Source organism: Lichenostomus cassidix, chromosome 6, assembly GCF_008360975.1.
Source record: "Lichenostomus cassidix isolate B80296 chromosome 6, HeHo_3.0, whole genome shotgun sequence".
Lineage (NCBI taxonomy): Eukaryota > Metazoa > Chordata > Aves > Passeriformes > Meliphagidae > Lichenostomus > Lichenostomus cassidix.
Window position 1 is genome coordinate 22225751 of NC_139487.1, and position 15014 is coordinate 22240764.

A 15014-nucleotide genomic window follows, 5' to 3' on the forward strand; every position below is an offset into this window, starting at 1 on the left:
CTAAATGCCATGCTACAGCTGCAAACCCAAAAAGCTTGCCTGGAAGACAACAGCCTAAAGCAAAACCATAAATCGCACTTACAGCAAACCAACATTACATTTTAAAGAGCACTGCTTCCCTAGTACACGTTTATAACTACTGCAAAATCGGAGATTTTGAGTCTGAAACTTTGGGTACTGACTGGGGATGGACAGAACTGAAAAGACCATTCAGAACTAAACAGTTTCCTCATTAAATGTCTGTAGTTGAACATACCCTTGTATTATGTCACCCTTGTCTTAGCCCTCCTGCTATTATTCATATGCAACTGAGTGCTAGAGCAACATCCCCTCCTTGATCTGCAGTGGAACTATTCATGTGCTGATTACTGTGAACAACAACAGTGTGACCAGTAGGGAGGACCCTGGTGTTGTAAGAAAATAAACTGTAATCTCTTAGTCTTTACACATTAGTAAGACAATGTCTTGGCCACCTTTTATTCTGCCCTCCAATAAAATTCTCCCTATATATAGTCAATGGCAAAACACACCTGAGAAAAACACAACTCTTCTTTAACCTGTGTTTGTTAAAGTCTGCAACTGTGCCCTTCTCAGGTAGATATAATACATGTGGATTTTGTGCACAAAAAGATGCTCAGCTGTCTCCTGCACAAGATTCAGAGTCTTTAAAGTTGCCCTGCCTGTGGTTCAGGAATTTTGAGTTTTCCTACCTGACTTATGGGGATGTGGATGTGTCTTAGCAAGTGCATGCACACAGATGCTTAATTTTAGCAGGAAGGAGCGGGTTTGCTGAAGGGAAGAGAGGAATTGAAGACACACTAAAGAATGTCTCATGCCTTTGAAATTTCTCCCACAACTACCCTAACAAATTGTGGCAATTAACATGCTGTTAGTGTTAGATGTATGCAGCCAGTGCAGGTGCTAATAATTGAAAAAGCATTTAGAGCTTTTACACCCTGGCTGAATATTTCATGATGTGCTGCATGTTTCACTATTTACTCAGTGGGCCTCTGTCACTTCAATCTTCTCTGACTGCTTTGACTGGTGCTATAAAGCTCAACCAAGGTAGAGTGACGGCTTGTCACAGGAAAACTCCACTGACTCCAGCAGCTCACTGGGACTAGCTATGAAGGTTGTCACGACATTCTGATGGAATTCAGCAAATGTTTTGTGACTAATACACCCAACATTTGTCGGCTACCATTAGCCATTCCCTGTGACCCTGCAGTCTGTGTGGACGGCATTAAGTTGTAATGAGAATTTGTTGCCTATGTGTGTTACACTAATGACACTCTCTCACTGATCTTTCCTTTCACAGGTTAATCAGAAATGAAATTTGTAAGGATTCAGTGCCCAGATGCACCAGGCTTTAGAGAAGAAAACCCAGTGTGACAAGAGAAAGAAAACCTGCATTTTACTGCTAAATGCTTTCATTGTCATATTCAGAAGCTATCCTAATATTACTGCAATCTCATACTGCCTTTTCCATAAATCTACGAAGAAGACTATACCTAATACAGTGGCTGGTACCTAGTGCCTTGTCCAGTTTATGGAACGAATTACAGTGCTAATTCTCCTTTCTTCCCTCTTGCTCTGCCCAGATGTTGCTGGTTTTATTATTCTCAGAAGCCTCACTGAAGATTTCACATCAATTTATCAAGACTAATAACAGCACTGATCCAAAGCTGTTTACTGTAAGAACCTTGCTTTTTAGAGTGTCTTGATACCTCAGGACATGATCAGAATATGCTTCTGAAGTATGAAACCTTGAAGCCTCTCACATAAAAAAGTAACAATATAGTTAACTTCTAGACTTTAGCATAAGCAATTTAATGAGGGGGAGACAAGGCACACAGTCAATGTATCTTTTGTTTTTAATATTTTCCATTTAAACCTACTGAAGTTGCAGAACTAGCACTCTTTGAGCGGTAGGAAAATGTACCTGAAAAAATAATTTCTCATTTGTAAAAAAATAAACCCACCATTAAGTGACATAAGTGATAAAAACAAGGAGAGTTTTTATCACTTAAATGACATGTGTGACCTTATGATAAAAGCTACCACTTTTGCAAGTTGATGTTTATAACAATACATTCTTTTCTTTAAACCCAGTTTATAGCTAAAAAACTTTTTATTTCCATTGCCTTGATCTGAGTAGATCTTCTCTCACCCTGAACTTTATAAAAATAATATTTTTTATTTGCTGGAAAATTCTCCTTTCCTTTCCTGAAACTGCTCTCTCATCCCAAAAAGACTCTTTCAAGATTTCAAGTAACCTCAAAAAAAAAAAAAAGATACTGTTCTTATTCCCATGGTTTATAACAACTACTGTATTTGGTTTGCATGGCCAGGTTTCAGTAGCAAGAGAGCTACAGGGGTGGCTTCTGTGAGAAGATGCTAGAAGTTTCCACCATGTCCAGCAGATCTAGTGCCAGCCTGCTCTGAGATGGATGTGTTGCTGGCCAAGGCTAGGCCAATTAGAAATGGTGGTGGGGCCTCTGTGATAACATATTTATGAAGAAGGAAAAGTTATGGTGCAGATGTAATTGCAGCCAGAGAAGAGCAGGGTGAGAACATGTGAGAGGAATAGCTCTGCAGACAACCAGGTCAGTAGAGAAGGAGAGGGAAGAGGTGCTCCAGGCACCAGACCTGAGGCTCCCCTGCAGCCCGTGGTGAAGATCATGGTGAAGCAGGATGTCCCCCTGCAGCCATGGAGGTCCACAGGGATGCAGAGATCCCCCTGCAGCCCATGGAGAAGACCCATGCTGGAAAAGGTGAATGCCTGAGAGGAAACAGTGACCCCATAGGAGGATCATGCTGGAGCAGGCTCCTGGCAGGGACCTGCAGACCCATGGAGATAGAAGCTCAGGCTGCTGCAGGTTTCCTGGTAGGACTTGTGACCCTGTGGAGGACCCATGCTGGAGCAGCAAGCCTGTCATTAAAGAACTGCACTCAGTGGAAGAGTGACCCAGACTGCAGCACTTTGCAGAGAACTGCTGCCCCTGGAATGGACACAGATTGGAGAAGTTCATGGAGAACTCTCCCATGGGAGGGACCACACACCAGAGCAGGGAAGGACTCCTCTCCATGAGCAGCGGGAGAAATGACGTGTGATTGCTGACCATAAACCCCATTCCTCATCTCCCTGCACCTCTAGGGAGAGGAGGTGGAGCTGGGAAGGAGGAAGAAGTGGGGGGAAGGTGTTTTAACTTGTCACTATTCTGCTCTGATTTTGTCAGCAATAAATTCAATTAATACTTCTAATGTGAGTCTGTTTTTTGACTGATCTCTGTCATTATCTCAACCCATGAACCTTTCATTATATTTTCTCTCCCCTGCCCAGCTGTGGAGGGGAGTGAGAAAGCAGCTTTCGTGGGTGTCTGGCATCAGTCACCATCAACCCACCACAGTCTTTTCAAAACCCAGGTACCATTCCTCAGATCAAGAAGCAAGTCCTTCAATAAGGAAATGGAAAGAAGTGAGACAAATCAAGCAGGAAACCAAAGCTACCAGTCCCTGGTCTACCAATGGTAGCAAGAGTCAGAAGGCTAACAGACTCTACCACCTATCATTTAAATAATTTAATTCAATAATATTGTTAAAAACTGGTGTAAGGTAACATAGTGATCATTGAAGTACTCCTTTTGTTGGTCATGTTGGTCATAGTGAACTTGTAAAACAAAATCAAGAAGTGAATTGTGCTATTACACACCTGCTCAGTTCAGCTTGGTTATCATGGCATATAAGCACTATATAAAGTCAGGATATAAATTTGAGTGTACAAGATGGAAATTTCCAAGGCTGAGGGATGTAAATACATACCATTATTATGGCTAATCAGTGGGCTTTCACCTTTTCAAGCTTTACTTTCATATCTGGTTTAAGGGATTTAATTTATTTTACCAGTTTTGGCTTGAGAAATGCTTCCCTGGATCTGTCATCACTTTTTTTTGGTTTCTATGAGAAAGCTCACCGTTTCAGCTCATGGAAGGACAGCACTACAACGGTAGAGGCAATACAAATTCACGCTGAGTGGCACTAGCAGAAATGTGTATGTACATTTAAGTGTATGTGGCTTAGTGGGTGGATGAGGAGATAAATGTGCACAGCCATTGTTCATATACTTAAAATATTATATCCAACTTCAGGAAAAAAGACAGGAGGCTTCCTCCTCTACTTCAGCTAAATAATCTCATTAGGCTTCTGGAAACGTATGCCAAAGAGCTCACTTTTTTTCTGTGTCATTTAGCTGGGTCTTGACAGTTTCTGAGCAAGTTTTATTGTTTGGTTGGGAATTATTTTAGATCCTCGATCAAAAAAAATCCTCAGGCTTACGAAATTCTCCTTGGCAACACACTGAAAACCCAGTGTCCTCTGATGCCTCTGATTCTTATGTGATCAGGGACACTAATGATAATGACCCTTTGCTGAGTATGCTACTTGTCTAGAGGCCTATGTCAACTACACCACTACATCCAGAGTGGACAGGGACAAACTATTTGTTTGCTCTCAGGCCCCTTGGGCCCTGTCATATGCTATTTGTTCTTGCATTAAGAGGTAGTTTGACTCAGCTGGGCTGACATTTCCTTCAAGTCAGTGTATTCCACTCATGCAGTAGCAGCTACCAAAGCATTAAGTACAGACTTGAGGCTCAGCAACAATCATTTAAGTGGCTTTTTTGATTCATATCCAGGGCTTTTCACATTTTTACTGGTCATTCTGAATCCAAAATGACACATTTTTTTGAAAACTAGCTTTGCTATTTGATATTCAGGCAACATAGCCTCCTCATAGTAAACGTGACTGCTCATCAATAATATGCATCAGAACCTGCAACTGAGATGATGAACAGGGACTGATACTGCTGCATGATACCAGAGGCATTGATTGGTTCTACTTTTCTTCTCCACCTCATGAAGGACACCTGATATGTGATTACTCTCCAACTAACAGCTTTCCTTCCTTCCTTCCCCTTCCATTTCCTATTTAAATTTTACTTTTTACTGCAATAGAATATCCTTGTGTTCACATCATAACAGGAATATACATTTTTTCCTGTTGGAGTTTAAGTTATTTTTAAAAAGTATCCATGTTCCTGTGGGTTTAATGGGACAGACTTTTGCTGATATAAAACAGGTAAAAGCAGTCATGACAATGCTGAGTATTTTTCTGGTTAATTTGCATTTGTAGATATAGTTGGAATTTGAAGGATTTGTTTCTGATTGATTAGACCCTTCTAGTATTGCATCAGTGTGATTCTGTTCATGTCATTTGATGTGATGCAGCATTCAGTTAGAACAGTGACTTCCTAGATGTGAGTCTAGACCATCTGTGATGTACATACAGAGCATTTGCATGTCAATCATCTACTTGTATCAGTCAGTAAGTTATTGTAATTTAGAGTCATGAAAAAATGTCATTAAAAAGATGTCTCCAATCTATCTGTCTGGATCACGTTCAATGGTAGATTTCTACTTATGTGCTAGTAAATCTCAAAAATTGCCACTCTCTGACCAGGTCAGACCACTTGTCATGAGGGTCTAGGGAATCCCTGTGATACCATTTCCATCATCTGTTGTAATCCAGCAATAGCAGAAGTCATCAAGTTTTGTCTCATAGCGTAACACCCTCTTCCCTTATGCCTCTGCCACTGTGGGAATGTAAAGGCAGCATTTGAACAGTTTCTTAATTGTAGGGCTGCTCAGAATGTGATTCAAAAGTCACAATTCGCATTTCAATTTATAAATGAATTTTTCTGATATTTGTTATTTTCATGCTGCAGGACTTCTTGCCTTCCAGGCTCCTTCTAGATCCTGTCGATCTCAGGTCAGAGCTGAGAAAATTTTGTCCGCTGTTTTTCGGTGGGTGGGATAGGGGCAAAGCTGACTTGAAAAAGGAGCTTTTAAAGTAAATTTAGGAAAAAACTTCTGAAGATAAATATCAGCTACAGACATGACAGTGCTTTAGCTGATTTACCTCTTGGGTACTTCAGGCTGACATACACTAAAGATTTCTGGGCGGGAAAGCAACTACCTGTCACTTTCTGTAATTTACAAGGATACAAAATAGCAGATAATACAGTCCACCTTTGTTTTTCAGAGAGGAGAAAGGAGCTTGACCATTACAAACAAAGCTTAGCAGAGCTCTCTTCTGATTCAATCCACTTTGTCTTTTTTAGCACCTTGAACCAAAGTTAAGTCAGTGTAGATAAAGAGTAAAACGAAGAGACAGTTGGGTCTGGGGAGAAGCTGAGGGTGCGAACACTGGGCTGGAGAATAAATTTAGCAGAAACAGAGGAGTGGAAGAAAACAATGTCTGAATTTGGAAGCCTGGCAAGCTCTCCACTCACTGCTCAACCTGTGTTTAGCAATTCCGATGTGCTACTGAGCAGACAGCTCAGGCTCAGGACGACTACTCTCCCTCAGTCCCTCTTCAGCAGGCAATGAAAGCAGGCTGTACTTTGAAAATCTTCCCCCATCATGCAAACTGACACAGGCATGCTTTTCAAAAACCCACAGCCAATCTGTTGATCATTACTTATTTACAAAGGCCTTCGGGCAGAAAGTCCTGTAAAAACCATACTTGATACGGTATACACTAGCTTTTTCTGCTTGTGGAAAAAAGTACCCCTAAGGCTACCTCAAACCATCACTTTCTATTGCACATAAAATGTACCGTGTAACACTAAAGTATTTAATATATATGGTATAATATATCTACAGGAAAGGCATTTGTGTAGAAGTATGTTACCCTGTATTTGGTAATTTGATGTTTTGCTGAAGGCTATGACTTGAAAAAGCCTGCACCTACTACAGAGGACCTGTCATCTCAGTACCCAAGAGCCAATAGAATAAAGAAGTACCCTTAAGCAGCAAAACTTTGACACAGCTTTGAAGCATATGAAAACAGTATAACTCCCCAGAATTATTATTACTCAAGATCAAAGAAATGAGGCATACTTTACATAGCAAACAGGGACAGTGTGTTCAGCTCCAAATGTTTCAAGCTCTTTCTCTCTCTCTACTCTTTCTTTTTACTTCTACTTCCCCAAAATTAGGGTTTGGGAGAAGGTGAGGGGGGGAATCTCCACATGTTTAAATTTTAAGCCGTTAAAACTATTAGCACCAGATAAGAGGACTGTCCAAAGGTAAGTAAATTGAAAACGATGCTAGTATGACAACTGGCACTATAAAAATGAGAAGTTTGCCAGTATGCTCATTTTATTCTTCCTCATAAACTGTAAACAAGCATGTAAATCAGTGTCATATGGGCAAGGCTGAGCTAACAGGAAGGCAGAGAACTTTTAATGATACATTTAACAGAAATAGATGGTCAATAGGAAAAAAAAAGCCACAGCTGGGTGCATTTTCCCTCTGTGAATCAATCTCACTTTTGGTTCTGTAGTGTAAACAGAGATGAAGACGATTTGTAGAAGTTATGTCCTTGAATATGCCCTATATTGCAGAAACAATAAACAAATATGGATGCTTCTGTAACAGGCCAAAGAAAATTCCAGTCTAGTGACTGAAATACAAAGAGAAATATCACCTAGCTGTATCCAGAATCATTAAAGGAACAAAATCATTGTAAGTAATAAAAATCATAAGTGATTTTATACATGGAAAGAACTTTATATTTGTATTAAATTTTTTCACTTAACTTCTGTGAGCAGTCACAGTTATACACACAAATCTCAAATTGCATGAATGTGTCTGTTTATATATGCAAATAAGTTTACATTTTTCTGTCTGTGTGTGTGTATATATGTATATATATGCACACACACAATGGAAAATCTCTGCTATGCTATTTATGGATACAATTATGGACTGAGGTTCTGGCCTGGCCACATAGGATATGCAAAAACAGAGCAGGAACACCCTCTTTGAAAACTCTATGTCTACTGTGGGATCTCATTCTGACTGACTTGAGCAGGTAAAAGGTGTAGCACAGTGAGACAGAATGCAAATGACACGATATTTTTATAGATTACAATTTCTTGTTGCAGTTCTAGTTTTAAGAAATCTCTTAGAGATAATTTGTCCTATGGAAGGAAACTACACGGTTATACAAAGTAGTGCTATTGTAAAATAATGTACACATAGCAACAGGGGAAAAATATCACTAACAAGATGCTGTTTTTGTCACCCACTTTTAGAGTATATACTACCCTCTTAAAAATCCCTGTATTTCATAATTAATGTGCTTTTAGCTTGACTAAAACTGCGTTAGTTTTGAACTTTGCTTTGGCAAGTACATATATTATTAGACTTTTTCATCAGTCTAAATCAATTAACAGAAATTTGATTTCAATCGACAGGATAAAAGGAAGGTAATATTCAGGTTCATTTTTGATTGTGATGATACATCTCACATATGGCCTTAAGTACAGAAAACAGTACTCAGAGGGAATCCAACAAAAAGAGAATTGCCTGAGGCAAACTAACCACATGAGTTCCCCTGATTGGTTAGTGCTATCATTAGTGCCACTGCTGTTTAAGAACTACACATGGACAGGACAGGGTGACAGCTAAGACTTTAAAGCCTATGTATTTTTCAAACAGCTTTTCAAACTGTTTTTCATGACAGAATTTTTTTTCAACTCTATCATTAACTGCTGACAAGCTGACAGAATAAATACTTCAGCCTTTCAGAAACCATCTAACAATCTTTTTTTCACCCCCTCCCCTTATTTTTGATGTGGGGGGAGGAGAGGAGGAAGGAAGAAAGAAAGGAGATGAAGATATGAGTTTCTTTCAGTCTTACCTCATCAGTTTGGGTGAGGAGTTGGGTGAATTTCGCATGCCTCCATTTCGCTGCTTTTTTTTGGGTGATAGTGTCGACGGCTGCTCATCTTCAACTGGAAATATAAGGAACTCATGAGATTAAGTACTGCTCTGAGCACAATACGAAATACAAGTGAAGTAGCAAAGAACACACACTCTATGTCCATTCACGCACTGATACTTCATTGCTAACATAGGCCCAACAGTAATAAAAATCAAATACATGTTAGTCAAAGAGATTGGTTTGAAGGAGAAGCAGAGAAGAATACCAGGGTTTTGAACATAGGCATTCAAATTGGTTTCATACTTTAAAAAAAAAAGGCGGGGGCACCACATTCGGGTTATTCTTAGTTATTATCAGTTAATCTGCGCTACAGAAAAATAGAATTAGTGCTCTGCTATATTCCCAGACAGATAAAGTACTATTTGCAAGATCAACATAACAGCTGCCAGCCTGCTTTTGCTAATGAACTAGACACCAGTTGGTTCTCGCTCCTCACATGCCAAACAACAGAGTCTTCATGAAGAGATGTAAAATATTCAATGCCTTGATGTTCAATGATTCAGTTAGTCGGGAATGTGAATGCAGCCTGCCATTGTGCACAGATCTCCAGCACAAGTCAGACCTCATCGCTCTACCCTCCTCACAAAACGGAGTTTTAACAGGAGTGAACAGAATGAGGTTGAATGGAAGTGGGGAGACAATACCTGTATAACAGAGGATGCATGTTATGCAATCTTTTAATGAGGATGTGGTGCATTTTCAATGACAGGTCAATTTCCAGATATAAAATCACTTACAGTTTTGCCACTCATAAGCTACTCTTGGATTACTTATGTCACAATATGTATTGCTTAAACGAGTGCAGCTTCCTATGAACTCCTCTATAAAAATTAACCACCATCTTTACTGTTTTAAGATTGTAACTGCACTTGATAATCTGTGTGCAACCCTTACATGTGCTATCAAAGGGAATAAACTTACACCTGCTTTCTCAGGTTTGCACTAATGCTAACTTAATTGTGATATAAAGAAAGAAAAATAAACTTTTTTCCCCATCCTACTGGTAACTGAAAAATTAATTAGAAGATAATAAAACTGATGCCTAGGAAGCTGTTATTTCAAAGATAAAAGGAAAGACATTAGTAGTAGTAGTAGCTGCTACATTTAAAGAGCTTAGTACACATTAGCAGTGCACAAGCAGGGGTTGAGAAAAAAATACTACTTGCAACGAGATACACAGGAAAACAAAAAACCCCTGGGATATATGTCACCTGCCCTAGACTCATCTGTGAAGAAACGATGCAGTAGCCTTTTGCTATAACCCTCTTCTGACACTATTTTATTACAGCCTGCATTCCAGCCTGCCATGTCTGTCTGTTTGCCCAAGCCTACTGTGGAACTTCATTTTGCCTTGCTCAACACCAAAGGGCTGGGCCCTGAAAAGACAGATGTGTTCTCTTTTTAAATGACCTGGCATCACCTAGCACAAGGGAGTCACAACCAAAGAAAGCACTGCAAAGAAAGAAAAAACCAAACAAAAGCAACCAAACAAAGCTAATCCCAAAATAAACATCCCAAAGAGTAGTGTAAAAGGTAATACTTTGATCAGAACAATGACTGTCTAATAATGATTTATTCACTAAATGAAGTTTCTTCTCTTCTCGGGCAGTATCCCTAAAGAAAAAGGGATTTTCTTCTCATTTGACTTTTTTTTTCCAGATCAGAGTCCTATAGTGTAAATGCTTATTGATCGTTAGTAAAGTGCCATTCTTTGTTTAGCTGAGAGATAAATAAGCCCACAGAAAACTCTCAAAAATACATAAATTGAAATTTTCTTTCTGTGACAGTTTGCAAGTATTAAACTAGATCACTTCAGTACTAAGCTATTGTACCATGAAGTGAACATGCACGGAATTATTTTGTTGGTAATATCTTTGCATTTCTGATTGCAAAAAAGTCAAAGTGTTTCTGCTTTTAAGAACACCCTCTGCAAATCTTTCCCTTGGAAACAGCCTAGTCTTGTTTTAAACTTCTCTATCAAAAATTTATTTGCATGCTATTTCACACAGACAATAGGTTTCAAGATATCCACTGTGCTCTCTTGTTCTTTATTGGATATAAATATTCAGTTTCACCACGAAAAAGATCAAATGAACAAGAACCATGCAAAATGTTCCTTCCAGTAAACAACAAAGGATCTCTTTTACTCTCTTAGTAAAAATTCTAAATTTCACTCAATTTAATCCCTTACCATAGGGTTACAGAATGTTTGTCAAGAGATGCAGTATGGCATCACAAGTGTATCATTATACTATTTTAGCAGTTTAAGGAACTGCAATCAGGACCATGGGCAAAATCTTACATTAACACAAGTCAACTGTAGATAATATAATAATCAGAAATATTTTTCTGAACAAGAGAAAACAGTATTAAAAAAGAATACTTTACAAAGTTTTCAGCTAGCTAATAAGACTCCTCTCTGATCTTTTCAAATTCTGAAAGTTAATACCATAAGGATGTTTTTGTACTTCATGGTCCAACATTTGAGTTCTCCAGTGCCACCAGGTGATGCTAACCTGCTGCCCAATCAAAAACAAAGTCTTACTACTAATCATCCAAAATAACAATTTCTAGAAGTACATTTCTAGCAGCCTGCACTTATTATTGGTACTCCATCTGCAATAAAGAGGGTTCCTTTTTGGATATGTGCTTGTCATATTCAAACTATGTTACTGTCACCACTTGCCTGAAAAGTCCAAGGTTGATGTGGCTCACTAGTTAATATCTGTTAGCAAAGCCTTCTGAGGGATCTCAATTTGTTGTTTAAACAAGAAAGCCATTCATTCTCATTGTAGCAATGAAAGGAGATCTATATTAACCATACGACATGAAATCAAGATTTTATTTTTCACTGAAATCTCTGCACAGAGTTTACAGGGCATCTGCAGTTTAGAAACACAGCTCCATAAGAATAGGGGAAGGGAACACATGAAGTTGAAATATGTGAATGGTATGTAATGGACACTATTACCTATGGCTTCGTTCCCAAAAATGTCACAATGATAACTCACAAGTGGTTTCTTAGTAGTAAGTAGGATATAAAACATATTTAATTATTATCCTTTGGATACTCCTATCATTTTCCTGCCTATTTAAAGAAGTGGATCTATCAAAATTTTTAGTAAGGTTATTAAATATTTTAGTTTCATTGTTTCTGTGTCTGCAATTATTTAAAAGGGGGTCTTAAGTTTGCTTGTTCTTATGAAAGACAAACGTATTTGAATAATGGGCTGTGGTATATAAAAACTCAATTCTGATGTTGTATGTTTGTTTTTGTTAGTAAGTCCCTACTTTTTACTATTTTTTATACCTTTATACTACAGGATTTGTATTAACTACAGCCATATTATGTTACACAGACTTTCTTTACCAGCTTTCATGAAAACTGGAAATAAGTTCAATAATTGGACATAGAATTTTATAGATTTGGAACTCAATTCAGCCTCTGAGTTCTAATAACATTCAAGAGCTTGTTTGCACATCCCTAAGTATAACACTTAATGTACTGCTGTAACAACCCAGAGCTCACTTGTCTAATAACAATTTTGCAGTTCAGGAAGACTCAGTGCTAAAAAAATGTCAGGCGAGTCTAATGAGGCTTCAGACACTCAGTTTTATGCTGGAGTTTAAATTAAAGTTACACTGATGTTTTAACATGTTTGCTTATTCTTGAGTAAAGAGTGTTCATGATTTCAATGACATAACCTCCAGACAATGTTCCATGAATTGGTTTAAGATGTGCTGGTAATTTTAACAGCCCTAATGTGGAGTTGAACATCTGTAACAACATATTACTTGACTTTTATCCTCATTTCATTTTTAAACTAAAACGAAGGGAATGTCTTTTGAAACAGTGGACAAGAGTGTAACATTTTTCTTTGTTATTTCCTAACTATTTTTAAAACAATACTGTCTCCTTGACTGCCTCTCCCAGGTCACTAGCAGAACAGTTTACAGATACTTTAATTTTAGACACCAAAAGGAGCTGAAATTTGAAATAACATCTGTGTTACTGAACATCACACCAACTGGAATAGCTGGTAAATTCATTCTGCCTAGCATGTAAATGCTTCAAAGCAATTAAACCCTTTGAAAGGGAAAGCACAAACCACCCAGAAACATTAGTTGACTAGCTATCTCGATTAACTGATTAATCACCACATCTGGAGAAACCCACATCTGTAAGCACTTAACAGAGCATTAGTAATGTCATGGTCACATTGAAAACAGACTGCAAAACCATGCACAAACCAATCTGTGTTGCCTTATGCATCCAACTACTGGGCTACCTACGGAGATCTTGGTTCAACCCAGGCTTTTGGGAATGGTAGCCGTATTTTATAGGCAGGCTGAGTGCCCTTTGCAATCTACAGTAGGTAGATTTTCCTTGTTCAACAGAACTCAGTAAGTTAAGGTGCAGCAGCGAGGGGTTGTTGGGTAGGAAGAGGCTCCCTTTACGGTTATTAACAAGTGGAACAGGTTCCAGGATTCCTTCAGTGGACTTGGCATCAATCAATGCATTAGTAGTTGCATTCTTGAATTGATATGAACTTTTTGGGTAACTTGGTCTAGCTGCATTCTTTACTTCTAAATAATAAGAAAAAATTTAAATTAATTTCTTTGTATTAAAAATTATTTCAAATTTTAACTATTTTAAGGCATGAATCAATTTTGATATTATGTGGAAATACAGACATTAAAGCTTAAGGTATCAGTTCCAACAGCAGAAATAAAGGTTTATACCTGCAGTTTTCTTATGTTGTGGGTTTTTTTCTAAAAATGACGTTTTATAAAAGAATACTTATGAAAGGATTATTCAACAATATTATCACCTTTAAGCAATAATACCATCCTAGTGTAAGTATGTCTGAGGCAATACTTATTTCCCCCATGTTGATAAAGGCTTTGAGATTTACTGTCTGCAGAAGATGTTTATTTCTTTGAAACTACTGAAAATGACAGGGGAGGTAAAGCACTCTGCTGCTATTAAAATAAATAAGGAATCATAGAAAACGTAAGGTCACCACTTCAAAATTGTGCAAGCATACTTATGGAATTAAACTGATGTTTAGAAACCCACATAAAAGTTGTTGGGTATTCAAAAGTGCTGCATACTGTAAATTTCATGAGGTCATACATAGTATCTCTGAAAAGGAAGTTAAGAAATTCAATTTCCTAAATATGGATTTAGCTTAAAACTGTGATTCTTAGTCCTCCATTGATAATATATCAAGGCTGTTTAAACACCAACCCCCCTACTAATACCTTAAACAAATTGTGCCCTCGGTAAAAACCAGTAACAAAATGTTTTTCTGGTAAAAATATGCAATAAAGGTCTTCTCCTAATGCTTGTTTCATTCTGAATAAGTATAGTATTGGGAAGAAGGTATATAACTGAGCCACTGCGAGTACAGTGTAGAGAGGAAGGTATATGTCTGAGCCAGCAAGACCTTATATTTGGTTATGTAGAATGAAGTAAGAGGGTAGGTGTAGTTGGTGCAGTAAGAGTAGATGGTGCACAGATAAACTTGCAGCATTATTTCCATATGTTTCAAATGCCCTAAAGATTCTATGGAGAACATTGAGCAGAGAGTAGAGGCAAAGTATTTGAGGAGGTCAAATTGGGGTTTGATTGGAGTTCTTTGGCTAGTTTACCACCATCTGGTAACAGGAAAGATAAAAAAATAGCATTCCCATGCTTGCCATTTTTCTTCAAGCACAAAATCTATCTCTCCCACAAAAAAAGTCAAGTGTATAGGAATTGCAAGAGTCATATGAAGGTACTTTTTAACAAGGTTGAACTGGCTGGTGACAAAGCATCCATTCCAATTCAGTGACCTCTGAATTGATGGCTTCCTACTATTCTGACTGAGATAGACAGTAAAATTAGTGAGAAAAGAACTAGAGTCTAATTCACTATGTTATTCTGCTTTTTACTAATAGAAGTAACATTAATAGTACTATAATAATAATGATGCATACTCACCGGAGTTCACATATATTTTAAATCATCAGAGGAGAGCATATATATTTGATTAGCAAAACTGCCACAAAAAACACTGTATATAATAATGAATACACTACTTGAAAATTATCCATTTTACCTCAGAGTTACTGGGGTTTTTAGCAAACTTTGTACTTCTATGTTTGATATTCCTCCAAGT

At 37.9% G+C, this 15014-nt stretch overlaps 1 protein-coding gene across 21 annotated transcripts in view; it reads right to left on the reverse strand.

Moving 5' to 3' along the window:
* Positions 1–15014, reverse strand: part of KCNMA1 (potassium calcium-activated channel subfamily M alpha 1) — a 430367-nt gene that overhangs the window by 56215 nt on the left and 359138 nt on the right. For 19 of the 21 annotated variants that reach the window (XM_085064006.1, XM_085063988.1, XM_085064005.1 and 16 more), the window contains one exon: positions 8767–8860. In XM_085064006.1, the coding sequence (XP_084920132.1) occupies positions 8767–8860 (94 nt within the window). Of the gene's footprint in view, positions 1–8766; positions 8861–13143; positions 13438–15014 lie in introns of all 21 variants that reach the window. The other 2 variants (XM_085063987.1, XM_085063986.1) reach the window with 1 other exon arrangement.